At 37.2% G+C, this 20,141-nt stretch overlaps 1 protein-coding gene and 1 non-coding gene across 12 annotated transcripts in view; both read left to right on the forward strand.

The window, feature by feature from the left end:
* ITSN2 (intersectin 2) overlaps nt 1-20,141 on the forward strand; it is a 157,499-nt gene that overhangs the window by 83,296 nt on the left and 54,062 nt on the right. For all 11 annotated transcript variants that reach the window (XR_006691761.3, XM_005576435.4, XM_074012224.1 and 8 more), the window contains 5 exons: nt 2,969-3,105; nt 7,010-7,146; nt 8,119-8,216; nt 16,367-16,548; nt 16,860-17,004. Coding sequence is in view for 10 of the 11 variants with exons in the window: in XM_005576435.4 (XP_005576492.3) it covers nt 2,969-3,105; nt 7,010-7,146; nt 8,119-8,216; nt 16,367-16,548; nt 16,860-17,004 (699 nt within the window). In the remaining variant the exon portion in view is untranslated. The remainder of the gene's footprint in view (nt 1-2,968; nt 3,106-7,009; nt 7,147-8,118; nt 8,217-16,366; nt 16,549-16,859; nt 17,005-20,141) is intronic.
* On the forward strand, nt 5,086-5,213 carry LOC123568518 (small Cajal body-specific RNA 21). Its single transcript, XR_006691890.2, has one exon.

Genomic DNA, 20,141 nt, shown 5'->3' on the forward strand with positions numbered 1-20,141 from the left:
GCAAAACTTATTAGCAAACTAGTAATAGAGGTTCCTTAATGTGAAGGAGATGATCTGTTGTTCTATTAAGATTGAGAACAACTTGGCTGGGCGCAGTGGCTCACGCCTGTAATCTTGGCCTTTTGGGAGGCCGAGGCGGGCAGATTGCCTGAGCTCAGGAGTTCACGACCAGCCTGGCCAACATGTTAAAACCCCATCTCTACTAAAAATGCAAAAATTAGCCAGGCATGGTGGCATGAGCCTGTAATCCCAGCTACTCAGGAGGCTGAGGCAGGAGAATTGCTTGAACCCGGGAGGTGGAGGTTGCAGTGAGCTGAGATCGTGCTGTTGCACTTCATCCTGGGCAACAGTGAGACTCCATCTCAAAAAAAAAAAAAAAAAAAAAAAAGATTGAGAACAACTCTTAATGAATTCTGATTGGTTTATTTTTACAAGGACCTTCTGAAAGTAGTGACTTAACCCAGAGGAATAGGTCTAAAGATAGGAATTTTTACATCACCATAGTCAAGTAGAAGAAATACTTGGCAAGCTTTGTGGTGCTCTTCAAATCTTACTAATTTGCATAGACTATTGTTTATGCATTTTTCATTTGTCCAATAAGTACTAAATATCTATATTGTACTAGGTTCTCTGTTGGCTGGAGACACCTTGATGAAAGACAGTCTTGTTGTCAAGAAACTCACTTTAGTGGAGGAGGCAATCATAGTTGGAAAACACTATGATAGAGGAATATACAGAATGGCACGAGGAAGCTCATTAACTCTGACACTGGAGGGAATGGGATTAGTAAGGGAATACTTAGTAAAATGGGGATAACTCATTTTATCCTCACAACAACTCTGTGAGGCATGTATCATAACAAGCTTCCCCAACCTGCACATGCGGCCCAGGACGGCTTTGAATGCAGCCCTACACAAATTTGTAAACTTTCTTAAAACATTGTGAGATTTTTTTTTTTGCAATTTTATTTATTTATGTATTTATTTTTAGCTCATCAGCTGTTGTTAGTGTATTTTACATGTGGCACAAGACAATTTTTCCTCTTTACATGTGGCCCAGGGAAGCTAAAAGATTGGACACCCTTGCACTATAATTAACCTCATTTTAGTGATGAGGAAACTATAAAATAACTTTCCTAAGGTTATACAGCTGGTATACAGAGCCTGAGTCAAGCCTTGTTAGTCTTATTCCAGATCCATGTTCCTCATCACTAAACCACCTTGCTTCTCCGTATGTTGTAACCACTATATTCTTCTGCTTTTCAATAGAATTTAGAGAAAGGTACAACAAATAAAACCCTAGAAGCTGAGAGCTGTGGAAAATTTGCTATAAAAGCAGTGTTTGCGTTATTATTGGCTTAAGTCGTGTATGTTTTGCTCAGACATGTTGGACATAGTCTCTGAACAGCATGCTGTACTCAGATCAAATCTGCCATTTAAATCAAGTAAAAGGTTCACTTATAAAATAGTTATCTCTGAAAAGAAATGGGAGTTTGGAGTTGTGTTATTGTGTATAGGTTGATACCAAAAAAACTTTTTACCAAAACATTCTACCCAAATACTGTCCAGCTCTCACCTTTGCCGTGAAGTTTCTTTTGGTTACTCTTAAGTCCGCCTGCCCCCACTTCTTTCCTCCAGCCTCCTTTTTCTACTCTCTAGTTCAGGATTCTCTGGATTCCAAATGAAAGAAATGTAGTTCAAAATAGTTAAGCTAATGAGTGATTATTAGAAGCATCCTAGGACCAGTAACTGAATCCAAGGAAGGGCTGCTGGACAGGGGCAGTTCCTAGGTCTCCGAGCCATGATATTGAACATTCAGCTTCTATAGTACCCTTTCTCTCCGCCTCAGTCTCTAATCTTTCCTTCTCTTTTTTCTGAGTTGATTTTATTCCTATCCTCAGGTCTTATTTGGTTGTGTGGCAGCTCCAGGTTTACTTTATCCCAGTTTAATAAGCTGAAGAAAGGTTTCTTCCTCCCCACTTCAACATATGTGAATCCCAGGAAAATATTCTGGGCCAGCTTGGATTATGCTTATGTCTTTTGGACCAATCATTTCCGAGCAGGGAAGTAAGGCGTTGTGATTATTTAGGTCAGGAATAAACAATTGCGCCTGGTGGGAATGGGAGGAGCTCTGAGTTTGGCAGACCTTTTAAAACCACATAAGATGTTGGGAGGAAGGCGGAAAGATCAGTTTCCCAGAGGAAGGCAAGGTGCTGTTGAAGAAGAGGTAAAGAAAATGCTGAACAGATAATCACAAGTTTCTACTAAGGAATTTACCTCTGCCCTGCATGTTGACACTTGCCACTACACTGAGATTGTGAACTCTTTAAAGGCAAAGTCTATAGACTTGGGAGTCAGCCTTGTATTGGATCCCCTTGGAATGCTTTATAGCACTTAGCATACAACTAGATGCTCAATAAGCAATTGTTTATTTCAACTCCTGTTTGGAATACTTTTCATTATTTTGGTTCATTGTAGTCATGATTTTAGGTAGACATCTTTTCCATTTTTAGTTTTGAACTATATTATTTAATAATTCTGTGTTTAGTTCAAGATCATAATGGATAAAAATAATTTGGTTGAACTATATTGTCAGAAACATGGCTGAACAAAATTTCTCTTCAGATGTTATAACAAGCAAATTATTCCCCCATATTTTTAATGGATTGCTTTTTTTAATTGAAAATTTGGTACCAAATCAAAGCACTGGCTTGTGAAAGATTCTGTGTTCCATAGAAATGAATTGATGGAAAAGTACACTATTTTAATGTGTTTATCTCAGGGGCTATATGATTTAGATACTTAAGGTTTTTTTTAATCATCTAGATATTTTTTTAAAACTTTAAATCTTTTAAATGTAGTTCAACTTGCTTTAGGATTTTTATCTTTTAATGCAAATGCCACGTGAATACATATGACAAGCATATTTAAATCATTCACATATTGACTTATTTTCTTTTTCTCCTTAGGAACTGAGAGAAACCTGCAACACACAGCAGTTAGCCCTTGAACAACTTTATAAGATCAAACGTGACAAGTTGAAGGAAATTGAAAGAAAAAGATTAGAACTAATACAGAAAAAGAAACTAGAAGATGAGGCTGCAAGGTAATATAGCTGATTTGTTTATTGTGCTAGATTGCATTAGAATTGTAATTTTGTTGCTCATATCTTTAGTTTATGAAAATTTAAGGAAAATCAAGGGATTATCCTAATCAGATTCTAGATCTCATAAGTTCAGTCCTTTTAGGGATCAAGTTTGCAGTAACTGATTTTATTTTCCACTAGTGAAAAATAACAGACTTTGGAGTCAAACCTGTGTTAGAATTCTTGCTCTACCACTTACTACCTGGGTGACCTTGGTTAAGTTATTTTATCTTTCTAAACCTCAGTTACTCCATCTGAAAAAAGAGACAATAATGCATATCTCGTAGGTAATTGTATTAAATAATGTAGCTGGAACTGGGCATGGTGACACATGCCTGTAGTCCCAAGCTACTTGGGAGGCTGAGGCAGGATAATCACTTGAGCCCAGGAGTTCAAGGCCAGCCTGGGCAACACAGCAAGACCTTGTCTCTTAAGTTAAAAAATAAAATAATATAGCTAAAGAGCTAAGTATAATTTGTTGCACATAGTAAACACTCATTAATTCCATCTTTCCTTGGTAAATCTGTTAGTTTCCTGAAAGATCATAAAAGCAGAATACTTAATTGTATATAGTAATACTGAATGTAGAATGCCACATTGATGCATTTCTCTTTTTATCGGTGAGACATATTAATTGCCTCCATTTATAGTAAGGACAAGTAAGACATTTGTGGTATCCGAAGCCTAGAATTATTCATTTAGAAACTTTGCATGATATTTTTCTGCCATTAAGATTATTTTTCTAATATATTCCTCTCTTTCTTTTTTCTTCCAAGTTCTCTAGTGTCAGAAAGTGGTATAATTAGTTAACAAATATGGATGAACCAGTATTTCTTTGCCTTGGTAAAGAGTAGATGAGTAATTTCTATGAAAAAGCTTATAGTTACTAGGGAGGCAAGAAAGACACATCAACATTTATCAGGCCTCTATTCTTAATGAGTTTCAAAGTAGCCACCTCCAACACATTTTTTTGAGTGGTTTTTGTTGGCTGTGATGCTGGTGGACTTTGGATTACTCCTTGCCCCTGGGTTTCTCATAATTCTAATAGGGGATTCAGACAGTTAAACAAATAACTATAATATTGTTTACTCCTAGACCCCCGTTTATTTATTTTGAGACAGGGTCCTTGTTCTGTCACCCAGGCCGGATTGCAGTGGCATGATCAGGGATCACTGCAGCCTCGACCTCCTGGGCTCAAGCAATCCTCCCGCCGAAGCCCCCGCTGAGTAGCTGGGAATATAGGCATGCACCACCACTCCCTGCTAATTTATTTTCGATTTTAATAGAGATGAAGCCTCACTATGTTGCCCAGGCCGGTCTCAAACTCCTGGGCTCAAGCGATCTGCCTGTCTTGGCCTTCTGAAGTGCTGGGATTATAGATGTGAACCAACCACTGTGCCTGGTGATCCAGACCCCTATTTTTGTGGCCTCCTAATGAGATAATAGAATAATATAGAAGTAGAGAAAGTAAAGTTCAAACGAAGTAGTTCTTATTTACTGCTTAACTTGTGCCACTTAATTACATAAGGGAGCTGTGCAATGGTTACACAGGTAATCCTTTTTCAGAACTTTCTATTGACATGTGCAGTTACCCTAATCCTCCTTCATCATGTTCACAATTCCTTTCAGGCCAAAAGATTATACTAGTTATATGCATTTTATTTCATTAATCATCCTTGCACATAGGTAGTAGAGAAGATAAATCAAAGAGAGCAGAATTACATGTAGGACCTACTCAGTCTGAAGCTGTGTCTTAGTACCACATCTTGGTTTGATTGGCCATTTGCCCAGGTATATTTCCCTTCTTTCCCCCAAGGTGTTGGTAATAGGCTCTCACATTGTAGATGTGGCCTCTTTGCCCTTTGCCCAGCTTCTGAGGCATCCTGTGGCACTGGACCAGTTTCTCAACTACTAACTCTTACATAAAGTTTGCCAGAATTCTGGCCTGGTTTCCTGCAGGGTGAGCTCAGCCAAGTACCACCCCTCAGTAAGCCTAGAGTAGAGGGGCCTGGCATCCTTTCCTTAAATTAAGCAAGGAGCCTTATCCAGGTTGTCCTAGTCTCTTATTTATGTGGCCATGATAACCTGGCAGGAGGAGTTGATGGAAAGAATGAAGAGCTTAAAAAGTATATAGAAATGTTTAATTTAATGAGCCCTCTGGTTTTTTTTGTTGTTGTTGTTGTGCTAAATATGTGCTAAGTACTCTGATAGTGATATTTATAATGCTATAAAAATTCAAATGAAAGCTAACTGGGTATTAATTACTAGGCTTGTAAAAATGTCCTGGAAAGTTACGGAGGAACTGAGAAAGGGGATATTAGTTGAAATTAAGTGAGGACTGCAAGAGAAGCATTTTCCTCACAGGAGAACCGGAAGTCAGTTAAGAAAGTTGCCAGAGGAAGCATTCTATAACATGATAGAGGATGAAGGAGGTTTGGAAAGTGTTGGAAGGAATCTAGTAAACGGGCTACTGAACCAGCAGTATGAAGTCTGAAACAGTTGGGGGATAAGGAGAAAACATTGATGACTAAGAGCCTACAATATTTTGAATTATCCAGGATTTCCAGATTCCTTCAGGAATTAAGGAATAGAGATGTGGAATTATGCCAGTGTTCCCACTTTGGTAGGGTATATATGCTGACAAATCTCAGGAATGTATCCGGCTATAATTTCACTGCCCTGATAGTGCTGAGACTTGGAGAAGGTGCTAAATTTAGTGGTAGCTGCTCTGAGTAAGGTTGTGAAAATACATGCAAGGGAGAACTATAAGATGCATGAGTTCTTTTTTTTTTTTTAATTTAAGTTCTAGGGTACATGTGTACAAACGTGCAGGTTTGTTACATATGTGTACTTGTGCCATATTGGTGTGCTGCACCCATCAACTCGTCAGCACCCATCAACTTGTAAGATGCATGAGTTCTAATACTAAAATAATTGATCACAGATCACCTTGACTGGCTGGAAACCAAACTGTAGCTGTGTTAGATATCATTGAAATGTTTACCAAAGCATGTGGACCTAGAGAGGAGAAATGCTCTATTAAGCAAACAAAAAAGGCTTTTTGAAGTAACAATATAAAAAGTAGACCAGGCGCAGTGGCTCATGCCAGTAATCTCAGCACTTTGGAGGCCAAGGAGGGAAGATTACTTGAGGCCAGGAGTTCCAGACCAGACTGGGCAACATAGCAAGACCCTGACTCTACAAAAAGAAATCAAAAAGTTGGCTGGGTATAGTGACATTTGCCTGTAATGCTGCCTACTTTGGAGGCTGAGGCAGGAGGATCACTTGAGCCCAGGAGATCAGGCTGCAGTGACCTATGATTGAACCACTGTACTCTAGCCTGGGCCATACAGTAAGACCCTCTCTCTTAAAAAAAAAAAAAAAGTAGGTTATTTTTCTAGAAGCATTTCCTATTTCCACAGCAACAATGACTAAACCCCTGAAACAAAGATTAAATAGGACAGTGGGAATAACAGCGGGAAGGCAGTTCTTGTCAAGTATCTGGAGAGAAAGGAAGGAAACTTAGATATAATTTTTAGATTTATTTGCTGAATGGTTCCATTTCAACCTTTTTCTTTTTTTCTTGAGTTTGGAGGTTGGTTAACAGGAGGGAATTTTAGGGTGTGGAAAGTTGTCAGTCATACACCCCAGTGCATCCACTAATCAATCCAAAACTTCCAAAGCTTTTTTTGATTGATTGATTTGTTTCCCTTTCACCTCTGATCTGAGCAGTTTCTCCCCACCCCTGTACTAATACTTCATTGCCAGTTCTTCACCTTGACAGGAACCGGATCTTATAGGATGTTTTTATTTTGTGTAAAAAATTTCTAGGACATTATGCAAACTTTTTTTCTTTTATGTAAAGGAAAGCAAAGCAAGGAAAAGAAAACTTATGGAAAGAAAATCTTAGAAGGGAGGAAGAAGAAAAACAAAAGCGACTTCAGGAAGAAAAAACACAAGAAAAAATTCAAGAAGAGGAACGGAAAGCTGAGGAGAAACAACGTAAGGATAAGAATACTTCGAGACAGTAGAACAAAAGCAACAAGAAAAAAATGACCTGATAGGAGACAAAACAAGGGAAGAAAATGAGAAAGATACTAATTGTAGAGTCAGAAAAAAACCTTTTTATAAATTAAACTTGGATAAAATGCATGTAGGCTTATTAAAACAGACTGAAATCTTAACACAGCAGTAGAAAAGAAGAGTTACTACTGATTGTGAAAAGACTCTGACATGGTTTTCATAATTGAAGTAAAACAGTTTTAAATATTTTATTCAACCACTATAAGCTATTTATTTTAATGAAACAACAGTAAAATTTTGATACACCTCAGTCCATTTCTACAATACTTTTAGTATTATTGTATCTCTTTTAGATGCATAAACCCTTTGAATCATTATTAATGATACAGTGTGTTGAAATTTTATAAGTTAAAGCATTTATTCTAAAGATGAACAAAGTAAAAAATTTTATTCTTATCAAATTCAGTTTGTGTACTCTTCTACTATTTTCCTTTTAGAACCATTCTGATAGATCTATAGATTTTTCTTCAGCCATCCCTGTTAACTTGCTAATCTTCTCTTTTCAGACCCCCCGCTTTTTGTCCTTTTCTTCCCTGTTATATTCAGACCTCCACAGATCAAACCAAGCTCTCTTTGCTTGGTCTCCTTCCACTTTGTATACCTCAGCCTGGCCCCCACTCCTGCACTTTCCTTTCTACCCATGTATGTGCTTCACCCTGCAAGTCATCTCTTTATTTTGCTGCCTCCCACCTTACTTAAGATGAGCATCCTTGTTTGCTTTTTTATTAGATGACTAGTCAAGGTACAAGACTAGTCTTGTATCAAGAGTACACTTTGGTGTACTCTTTGGTGCTCGATTTTTTCTTTTAGATTTTAGGAGCTCTTTATTGAGTCATAGCAAAGATATGTATACATGTAAGTAGCAAATAATGACAATTGTCTTCTCTTTAGGTGAGACAGCTAGTGTTTTGGTGAATTATAGAGCATTATACCCCTTTGAAGCAAGGAACCATGATGAGATGAGTTTTAATTCTGGGGATATAATTCAGGTAGGAAATGAAGTCTTTTTTTTTTTTAATCTTGAATAACCTGAATACATTGTAATATATTAGTTTCTGTAGTAATGTTGACTATTACTTTCATATATTTACCTTGTAAAATATTTCTTAAACATTACCTCATTTGGCCTTTACAACATACTCAGAGCTGCATTGGACAGTTATTATTACTACCAGGTTCTAGCCAAGGAAGCTTAAACTCACACAAGTTGTAACTGTCCACATTGCAGTGCCAGAATGGGATGCAGGTATGTGTTTTTTTTATTTCCAAAAACAGCGTTGTTTCTACTATGCCGTACAGCAACTGTTAAAAGAATTGAAGGAGTTAGATTCCACAGCCCTAACTGGATACAGGCAATTTGTTCCTTGGAACAGAAGTCTTTATCGTATTATCACAATCCATATCAAATAGATGAGTAAGAGAAGATCCTGGGAATAGTGTTTGATAGAGCCAATATGATATAATGGAAAGAGTACAGGCTTTAGAAGCACACAAACTTGGATTTTAGTCTCTGCTTCTGTTTTCTTCCTGTTAAAGTAATATTAAACAGAGTATCTAGCCAGTGCCTGTTTTCCCCGCTCCCCTGCACTGTCACCAGTTAGTATAATTTCTCAGTTAGGTGGCAAATGTTTAATGATACTAGGGAAAAAAATTTACCAAAACTCTAGCACCCAAGGTAAATCCCAAACACACATTCCTGCTCTTGCCATTGCCACTATTAGTAGTACTGGAGCTGTGCCTGAGCAGGGGAAGAGGTTTGTTCTGCAACCAGCCCAAGTGCACTGTCTGCTGCCCCTACCATTCCTCGTCTCCTTGTTGGTGATGATGAGATAATGTCTGTGGATGAAGAGATACAACCTATCTCTGGGCGTGTTTGGTCAACAGTTTGCTTATATTTTTGGTTATATTTTTTATTCAACAAATATTTTTTGAGGGCTATGTTAGACTAGGGATTTAGTGAATAAGACATTATCTCTGCTCTTAACAAGCTTGTAGTCTAATGAAAAAGCATGACAACCTAAAGCAGTAGAGGAAGGAAGGTAAAGGAAAAGGTTGTAGACTGCTACCAGCTTTAGCACAGACCCCTTCCACGGTCAAAGAGCCATTCTGGTGGCAGTGACAATAGGAACATAAAGTTAGCTGTGTGTCTTGGGTGCTTGTGTACTCTGCTGAATCATTAACATAAAGAATTAGTCATGAATTACTACTATCAGTCATGAGTTGCCTGATTTGAACAAATTGGTTGATGATGGTGTCATTTACCAAGAGAGGAAAAATCAGGGGGAAAATGTAAGTAGAATTATGAGTTCAGTTCTATATGAGTTTCAGATGTCCAGGCAGTAGTAGTTGGATCTCCAGAGGTACCTAGAGAGATGTCAGGCAGCGGTCTGGACTGAGGATGTAAATCTGGATGTCGCCAGTGTCATGTGATGGTGATGGAAGACATGAGAGTAGTAGAGCTTATCCAGGGGAGTAGTAACGTGAGAGAGAAGAGGATTGAGGATGCAATTCCTGAGAAACATGAACACTGAAGGAATTATTAGAGGAAGTGGAGCCTTAAAAGGAGTGACTAGAGGTAAGAAAAAAAAAAAAAACAGGAGAGTTTAATGTTAAGGAACTTTGAGAGGAGTGATCTGCAAGTGAAATAAAACAAGGACTAAAAAAAAATATTAGATTAGCAATAGCACGGGTATTGTTAACCTTGAGGACAGCAGTATCAGTTAAGTGGACTAGTAGAGCAAGAAGCCAGATTTCAATGAGTTGGAATAATTTGGAAGAGAGGAAGAGGAGACAGTGAATATGTGAAACTCTTTGAATGAGCTTGTCTTTGAAAGGGAGAAGGAGAGAAGGTAGTAAATAATGAGAAATGTGGATTGAGGGAAGTTTTTTTTTTTTAAGTTGGTTGAAGCTTGAGCAACCAACTTAATGGTAGAAAGGATCTGCAGAGAGGAAACAGGTTAATGATAATGGAAAGAGTGTAAATAACTGATAGAGATTGTTTTTTCTAACTAAAGTATAATTTACATACAGCAAAGTGTACAACCATAACTATACAGCTCAAAGAATGTGTACACATCTGTATATCTGTGAAGCCCCCCCAGATTAGTGTGTAGAATGTACAGCATCAGGAAGGCACTTCATGTTCCCTGTCAAACCTCCCTGTTCTGACTAATAGATGGAGATGAGGAAGATTCTTGAAAAGACTAGAAGGCTTGAATCTGGAGCCCTGGAAGAGAGTGGTAGAAGGACTAAATACCTTTTCCTTTGTGATTAGAAGGCAGGAGGAAAGGTGGAAGGGATTATAAGTAAATTTTGCTAAAGTAGAAGATGGAAATCAGGTCCAAGGGCTTCCAAATTCCTGGTAAGATAGGAGGCAAGCTCTGATCAACTTAATGGATGAGGGTGTTACCGGAGGTTTCACTGAACGTGAAAAGGATTAGACATTCCACTCAGTCTTGGCCACATTTTCGATGACAAGCTGAAATGTTTTTCTAGCCTTCTAATCTGTTAATACTATTTTGCTAGCATTAATTAATAAGTAGTTAAGAAGAAGTAATAAGCAGTTTTGCTAGGCCTGTGAGAATTTATGTAAAATGGTCTGTTTAACTCAAAGTAAATTGACAACTAAAAATTAATTACAACTATGAATGACAGATATGAAATAGATTAAAATTGGCCTCTTACTAAAACAACTTGGCCTAACTACAGAAGAAATGAATGAGATTTTTCTTCTTGATTAGGTTGAAAACACTAGGAAAAGGTGTTATAGAAATTAATACTTTTAAAAGTTTTTGGCCAGGAACAGGTGCACACCTGTAATCCTGTTAGTTTGCTGGGAATGATGGTTTTCAGCTTCATCCATGTCCAAGACCATACATTTAAATCAGGTACAATGCTGAGCATTTTGCAGCATTGAAATACTTTCGTTTGTACAATTCCTCAGGGTTTATTGTATTCTTGTCTTCATTTATATTGCTCTGGCTTAGCTATTTTATTTTATTATTTGTTTATTTTTGAGACTGGGTCTCGATCTGTTACCAAGGCTGGAGTGCAGTGGCACAATCACAGCTAACTACAGCCTTGACCACCCGAGTTCACGCCATCCTCCCACCTCAACCTCTTGAGTAGTGGAGACTACAGGCACACACCACCACACCTGGCTAATTTTTTTTTTTTTAGTACAGATGGAGTCTCACTGTGTTGCCTAGGCTTGTCTCAAACTCCTGGCCTCAAGCAACCATCTTACCTTGGCTTCCCAAAGTGCTGTGATTATAGGCATGAACCACCATGCCTGGCTGGCTTAGCTGTTTGAAACTAGTCTAAACTAGATTTACAGGATAATATTTCATAAGTGTTTTCTTTCGTTCTAACTATTTTAGAACACCATTTTATGGTAGTTACATTACTGTGACGCCATATAGTTTAACCAAAATAGCTCTGGTTTAGGAATTTTCTAAATATTTCATTCATGATGTAATAAATAGCCAGACATAAAACATTAAAATGAGAATTATTTACCATAAACACAAATGAAGTTTCCCTAATAATCCATTTATTATTAATTAAGCTTTAAGTCTGTTAATCAAATTTAGAATAGTCCATTCAAGTTAACATTTGTTGAGTTTGTAACCATGTACCTCTGGTGACATACAAAAACGAATAATGAGACCACAGTCTAGGAAAAGACAAAAATGTATATTACTATACAAAATATAACATGATAAATTTCAGTACTAATTGATATGAATAAAGTACTGTGGGAACCCAGAGAATGAAGGAAAAACAACCAAATAGAATTGGGGAAGATTTTTCCCAAGAATAGGATGAAGGCCTTAAAGGGTTATGCCTTACGTTTGCTTAGTGCTTTACAGTTTCCAAAGCGCTTTCATAAATATACTCAATTTAATTCTGCAAGGAGGGCAGCACAGGCATTTCCCCCCAAATCTGTGGATGACAAAGCACTCTAGATCGCATTCATTATCTTAACGAAGGATAACCAGGTGGCATGGCTAAGACCGAAATGTGGTTCTTTTAACTCTCAAGTCTGTAGTATTTCCTCTAAACCGTGTAATATTCTGGGTAGGTGGGAATACCTTAAATAAAAACATTGAGGCTTGCATGTACCAGATGTTTTTAAAGAATGTCATATAACTATTTGCCTAGAATATCGAACAAATGGTAGGAGACGAAGCTAGAAAGGTAAGTTGAAACCTGACAAAGAAACTGCAATTTCAGAGTATTCAAATTCTACACTAAGAAGTTTGAACTTTTTAAGAGCTTTAAACTAGGGAGACAACATCTGCTAAGAGAAAAATCCTAATGGGTCTGAAATGGCCTACCATAGAGTAAAAGGCATCAAGATTGGAAAAAGAGAAGACAGACAGTATTGATTTGCAGAAGACATGATAATCTATGTAAAAAGTCTCATAGAATCTATTAAGCTACTAGAAGTATTTAAATGAGTTTAGCAAGGTTGCAGAATACAAGATCAATCAAAATCAGTTGTAGTTCTGTATAGAAATGATGACTATTCAGAAATTGAAATTTAAAATAACATTTACAATTGCATAAAAATATGAAATACAGATAAAACTGATAAAAGATTTGCAAGACCTGTTTATTGAAAATTACAAAGTTTTATTGAGAAAAATTGAAGTCCTAAATAAATGGAGAGATATATAGGGTTCATGGATTGGAAGATTCAGTATTGATAAGAAGTCAATTATTCTCTTAAGTCCTGTGTAAACAAATTTTTTAGAAAAAGATAAGTCAGTTCTTCTCAATTCTTACACAGATTCAAAGCAATTTTAATGAGAACTTTTAACAGGCAGCCAGTTGCTGTGATCCACACCTGTAACCCCAACACTTTGGGAGACCAAAATGGGAGGATTATGTGAGGCCAGGAGTTTGAGATCAACCTGGGCAACAAAGCAAGAACTCATCTCTACAACAACAACAACAAAAATCTCAGCAAGCTTTTTTTTTTTTTTTGTAACAAATGACGAGATGATTCAAAAGCAAAACAACTTTGAAAAGGAACAAAGTTGGAGATCTTTTAGTACCTGAATTTAAGGCTTATTATAAAAGTTACAGCAGTCAAAACAGTTGTGATATTACATCTAGACAAGAAAACAGATCAATGGAACACAGTAGGTAAATAGATTCATGCTACGTGTGTGTGTGTGTGTGTGTGTGTGTGTGTGTGTGTGTGTATGTATAAACAACTGATTTTTGACAGGTGCAAAAGCAACTCAGTGGAGAAAGGACAGACTTCAGCAAATGGTATTGGAGCAATGGATATTCATATGCAAAAAAATGAATTTCAATTTATTCCTTGCAACATATACACAGATTAACTCAAAATAGATAAAATATGAAATGTAAAATGTGAACCTATAACTGTAGAATTTCTAGAAGAAAACAGAAAATCTTTACAACTTTGGGTTACTCAAAGTTTTTTAGTTTCTTAGATATGACAAAGAATCTAAGAAATAGTGTTCTTTTTTTTTTTTGAGACAGAGTTTCGCTCTTGTTGCCCAGGCTGGAGTGCAATGGTGTGGTCTCAGCTCACTGAAACCTCTTGGTTCAAGCAATTCTCCTGCCTTCACCTCCCGAGTAGCTGGGACTACAGGCATGCGCCACCGTGCCTGGCTAATTTTGTATTTTTAGTAGAGACAGGGTTTTTCCACGTTGGTCAGGCTGGTCTCAGACTCCCGACCTCAGGTGATCCACCCGCCTTGGCCTCCCAAAGTGCTGGGATTATAGGCATGAGCCACTGCGCCCAGCCTAGTGTTTCCTTTTGAGGAAAACAGTTCTGTAATTTATTGTGGTAATGATTCTGTAACTCTTTGAATATTCTAAAATCCATTTAATTGTGTACTGTAAATGGAAGGATTATATGGAATGTGAATTGTATCTCCATAAGCCATTGTTAAAAAAGTTAAAACATGTACCTACCATGTGACTCAGCCATTCCACTCTTAGGTATTTACACAAGAGAATTGAAAACATGTCCATATGAAGACAAATGTTCATAGCAGCGTTATTTGTAATAGCCAAAAACTAAAAAAAAAATAATTGTCTACCAGCATTTGAAAGGATAAACAACTTGTGGTATATTCATATGATATAATATTACTTAGCAATAAAAAAGAACAAACTGTTCATACTGTATGGATGCCTTGAGTGGAAAAAGGCAGACAAAAAGGGTACATATAATATGATTTTATTTATATACAGTTTTAGAAAATGTAAACCAATATATAGGACAGAAAACAGGCCAGTGTTTACATAGAGATGGCGGGGAAGGTCATGGGGAGGGGCAAGCTGGAGGAGTTACAATGGAACAAGAGGAAACTTTTGGGAGTGATGGAAATGTTTGCTGTCCTGATTGTGGTGATTTTTCACAGTTATATACATATGTCAAAACATCAAATTTAGCACCTTAAACATGAAATTTATATTAATGATATCTCAAAAAGCAGTTTTTAAAAATCTGAATGGATTCAACATGATTTTAATAGATATGACACTGTCAAGTCTGTGTTTTAGAAAGGTATGGAAAATGAATTGGAGAACAGAGACACAGCTGCCATATTCATTTATTCAGTGAGTTAAGTGATTTCTACTATGCTAGACAGTGGGGATCAATAAAAAAGCTCACAGACTAATGGAAGAGAGATATGTAAATAAGTCATTATTTATATATAAATATCTGTGGTAAGTACATATGCTTAGGTATTAGCTACATAATTAAGTGTAACTATGTATATATAATGTATATAATGCTAATTATGACAGTTATATATGAGATAACTCTGGCTTGGGTTGGGGGAAATTAGAATCTTGAAGGATGAGTAAAAATCATAATAATCTTAAGTGCGAAATGAAAAAAAGCCTGAAGTAGGGCAGTGAGGGTGGGTTGACAAATTAGAAGAGTTTTTAATGACAAACTCAGTAGTTTGGATGTGGAAGTGTAAAAGAGATAAGAGCCAAAGATTTTTTATTTAGAATGACTAAATTTTTGGTGGTGTGAATAATAGAGGAATTTAGGAGAAGGAAGGGGGATGGAGGAGAAAGGTTCAGTTTTAAACTTGACTTGGAAGTTCCCGTGGGGCATCCGCTTGAAGATACCTTGCAAGTAGTTGAAAGTATAGGCATGTTGCTTCAGGAAGAAGTAGCACTGAGATCATAGCTTTTGGATTCATTATTGCACAGAGGACTGATCAAACTATGGGAGTAAGTGGGCCTATTCAGGAAGGGTATAGAATGAGGAAAGAAAGCCAGTGATGAAACTTGAGGCTGTCCTCAGTGTTTAAGGAACAAGGACCAAGAAGCAGAGGGAGAAACACTGTGAGGATGGAGGATGTCACACTGTAGGATGAAAATGTCTGGGAGAAGAAATGAAACTGATAAATCACCTGACATGTTTACCAGTTGGAAAATAGTATTCAGAGAAGATCTTATTGTTCTGTTAGAGAGTTCAAAAGACCTATGTAACAGGAACAGAAAAAACTAAGCCAAAAACAAAAAAATTAACGATTATAGGAAAATAAAAAGTTTACGAAAAAGGAAATTTAATCAGCAGCATGCTGCATGACTCAGATGTGATTTAAACATAGTCATAATATTATAAACATTAAATATAATTTAAATAAAGATTAAGATGTAACAGTATTGGTAGAGTAAGAGGCTGCAATGAAAGAGAAGTCAGTCTTCATTTCCCATAGCCAAAAGCTAATAGATAATGTCTAAAATTGAAAAAATTCAAGAAATAGCAGTATAAATATGTTATTCAGAAATATAAATGGTGATATAGGAGAAGCAAGGAAGAATGGCAGGTTAGGAGTGAAAATCAGGGCATAAGGAGCCATGAGATAGAGGATTATTTTCCTTCATTAGCCATATATAATGCTACTTGTCTTTGTAAAATATTTTCATGTAACTTGGATAAAATTAAAATTTAGAAAGACAACTTGCCAATCACTAGAAATAGTAGCCTGTTAATTTGTAGAAAATGCCTTAACTATTTAGTTAGATGGGCTTAATTCTGAAAATGAGAATACAATAGTCTTCGTCTCTTTCCATTGTAAATGTGTGAATTTCTAAGCACTGTTAATCCTTCTTTTTATTTCCATAGGTTGATGAAAAAACCATAGGAGAACCTGGTTGGCTTTACGGTAGTTTTCAAGGAAATTTTGGCTGGTTTCCATGCAATTATGTAGAAAAAATGCCATCAAGTGAAAATGAAAAAGCTGTATCTCCAAAGAAGGCCTTACTTCCTCCTACAGTTTCTTTATCTGCTACCTCAACTTCCTCTGAGTAAGTTTTTAGCTAACAGTAAAGTTTATATAGTTCTGCAAATGTGTAAATACCTAATAGATAGTGGTGTCAGCCTACTGCTTCATCACAGTGTAATCTGGGTTGTACTCTTCAAGAGTACTTTTTATTCCAGATTTAATACTGAAATTTAGTAAGTGAAAACATGGGTCAGTAGTTTGTTAATGAATTATTTCTTTTCCCACAAATTGTGTGTAAGCACAGCGTGTATAATATACAAGTTGATAAATTGGTAGTACTTCATTAAGTTCTAAACAATTAAGTATACTTATATCAAAGTGTTATATTTGCAGACCACTTTCTTCAAATCAACCAGCATCAGTGACTGATTATCAAAATGTATCTTTTTCAAACCTAACTGTAAATACATCATGGCAGAAAAAATCAGCCTTCACTCGAACTGTGTCCCCTGGATCTGTGTCACCTATTCATGGACAGGTATGTTGTCTATTATTTTTGTGGGCTTTATTCTTTGAATTTGCTCCTGATTCATATAAAATAAAATGAAAATTATGTACAAAGGGACCATTCACTCATTTAGCCAGTTTGTAGCATTCAATTTCTTTCTCATTCACATGTGATGTGAAGTTGAAGAAATGACTATTACTTAAAGGTTTCTCAACAATTTTTTTTTTTTTTTTTGGGACGGAGTTTTGCTCTGTCACCCATGCTTGAGTGCAGTGGCACAATCTCGGCTCACTGCAACTTCCGCCTCCTGGGTTCAAGCGATTCTCCTACCTCAGCTTCCCGAGTAGCTGGGACTACAGGCGCCTGCCACCATGCCCAGCTAATTTTTGTATTTTTAGTAGAGACGAGGTTTCACCATGTTAGCCAGGCTGGTCTAGAACTCCTGAACCTCAGGTGACCCACCCGCTTTGGCCACCCAAGGTGCTGGGATTACAGGTGTGAGCCACTGTGCCCGGCCTAGGTTTTTCAACAATTATTTTCCATAATATCAAGTTGCTAGCAGCTAACGTTTCTTTTTTTTTTTTTTTTTTTTGAGACGGAGTCTTGCTCTGTCGCCCAGGCTGGAGTGCAGTGGCCGGATCTCAGCTCACTGCAAGCTCCGCCTCCCAGGTTTACGCCATTCTCCTGCCTCAACCTCCCGAGTAGCTGGGACTACAGATGCCCGCCACCTCGCCCGGCTAGTTTTTTGTATTTTTTAGTAGAGACGGGGTTTCACCGGGTTAGCCAGGATGGTCTCAATCTCCTGACCTTGTGATCCGCCTGTCTCGGCCTCCCAAAGTGCTGGGATTACAGGCTTGAGCCACCGCGCCCGGCCGCAACTAAGGTGTCTAAGCTCAAAATGTTGTTTTTACAAATTTCATGATATATTGTTCTTGATTTGTAGTTATTATAAGAAGAAGATAAGAGACTTGGGCTTGAGGTTTTTTTTTTTTTTTTTTTTTTTTTAAGTTATTTGGGAACATCAGAGCTTTTTAACATATATTTAACCTCTGATTTAGATATAACCACAGCAATAGGGTAACATTAACATTATTTTTTAAAATTGCAGACTTCATCAGAATAAAGTCCTCCAGATTTCACCTTCTCTCAAAACATACCATGGCATAGGTTCCAGGCATTTTATTATGTGCTAGAAATTTAAGGAAAAAATAAGTCAAAAACTACCTGACATTGACACCAGGCACAGTGACTCAGTGCCTATAATCCCAGCTCTTTGGGAGTCCAAGATGGGAGGATTGCTTGAGGCCAAGAGTTTGAGATCAGCCTGGGCAATATAGCAAGACCCCATCTCTACAAAAAATTTAAAAATTAGCCAGGCGTAGTGGCATGTACCTGTAGTCGTAGCTACTTGGGAGGTTGAGATGGGAGGATCACTTCAGCCCAGGAGTTTGAGGCGCAGTGAATTATGATCATATCACTGTACTCCAGCCTGGGCAATAGAGTGAGCCCCTATCTCTAAAAAAAATTTTTAGAAAGCAGAAACTCAAACTTGCCATTAAGTGGATGATAATCTAATGAATGTGACAGACATAAATAGCTGTAAAGCATGAGAAATGCGGTATTAAAGATATCTACAAGGTCTTTAGGGGGTATGCAGAGAAGAGAGCATCTTACTCAATTGGTGAGAATTGGAGCAGCCTTCACAAAGGGCAAGGTATTTGAGTAGGGCCTTCAAAGATAAGATTTCACCAAACAGAGAAGGAAAGTTATTCCCATGAGAGGACAATTTGGGGAAAGTCACCAAGGCACGTTAACACAAGATACTTGCAGGAAACAAGAATTGTGAATAATATGACTAGAGTACAGGATTCATGGAGAAAGGGTTAAGCGAAGTTGGAGAGAGAGGTTGAGGTTTATTTGGGAAGCATTTAATACTGTGCTAGGCAACTTGGCAGTGGAAAGTCCCTGAAGATTTTTAAGAGTGGAGTTGTTGTGTGTTTTGGAAAGATAATTCTGGCACTAACATAGAGGCTGGATTAGCAGAAGAAAACAACCAATTAAGGAAGGATATTACAATAGCTAAATAACAAGATATGATGGTTTGAACAAGTGCTGTGGTAATTAAGATATAGGAAAGAGGAGATAGATTTAGAAGATTATTAGGAATTGATATAAAATAGATAATCCATTGAATGTGGAGAGTGAGGAAGAAATAGGAGTTAAAGATAATTCTTCAGAGGCTTTAGCTTGAGCAACCAAAAGGTTAGTAGTATCCTTGTCTTTGGTAGACAGTGCAGGAGGAATGGGTTTGGTAGGTTCTAAAAATGATTATGTTTCAGCCATGCTAAGTTTAAGGTATGTGTATTAGGGACAGCTTTGTAGAAACACCCAGTAGGCAGTTTGATATACAAGTCTGGAGCTCAGGAGATAAAATTACACTGAAAATGTAGGTTTGAGAAGTCATAGACGTAATTAAGAGTATTCAGGGAAGTCCTGTGAAACAGTAAGGGAAAAGTGTTGGACAAAAGAGGAGCCATCAGTCACCAGAGAGTCAGCTTCAGGAACTACAAGGATTGATGTTAGCTGTTTAGAGATCAAGAGGAATAAGTGTTTGGAAGAAGCTTTTGGCTTTGATGTTATTATTAATAAACCTGTCTGGAAGAAGTTCAGTAGTGTGATGAGTGCTGAATCTAAATTAGAAGGGATTGAGGAGTGAAATTGGAAAACAAGTTTAAGACAATTATTTAAGGAATTCAGAAGTAGAAGCAAGTAGAGAAGTAGATTGAAGAGAAGGACTTAATGTTATAAACTATTTCTAGAAAATAAAAGGGCGTAATAGAAGACTTGGAGAATAAGAGTTTAGCCTTATTAAAAGAACAAAACACTCCTTCCTTTGAGAGAGGAGGGAAAGAAAGAAGAATGAATAGAGTGAGAGCCAAGCATGCCAATTTCCTTCCCTAGTGGAGTAAACGGCATTACACTGCAAGCTGGAGGAGAAAAAAGATTTACAGTAACACTCCTTTTCTATTTGTTCCATGATGTATATTTCATGGATGTATGAATACATTTCTTGAGTACCCATTATTTACCTTCTCTACCAGTGATGTGATGAGGTTTCTTTGAATGGTGGGTTTTCAGTCTGTCTTAACAGAAGGCTAGTCACATAG

This window comes from Macaca fascicularis, chromosome 13 (assembly GCF_037993035.2).
Source record: "Macaca fascicularis isolate 582-1 chromosome 13, T2T-MFA8v1.1".
Classification (NCBI taxonomy): domain Eukaryota; kingdom Metazoa; phylum Chordata; class Mammalia; order Primates; family Cercopithecidae; genus Macaca; species Macaca fascicularis.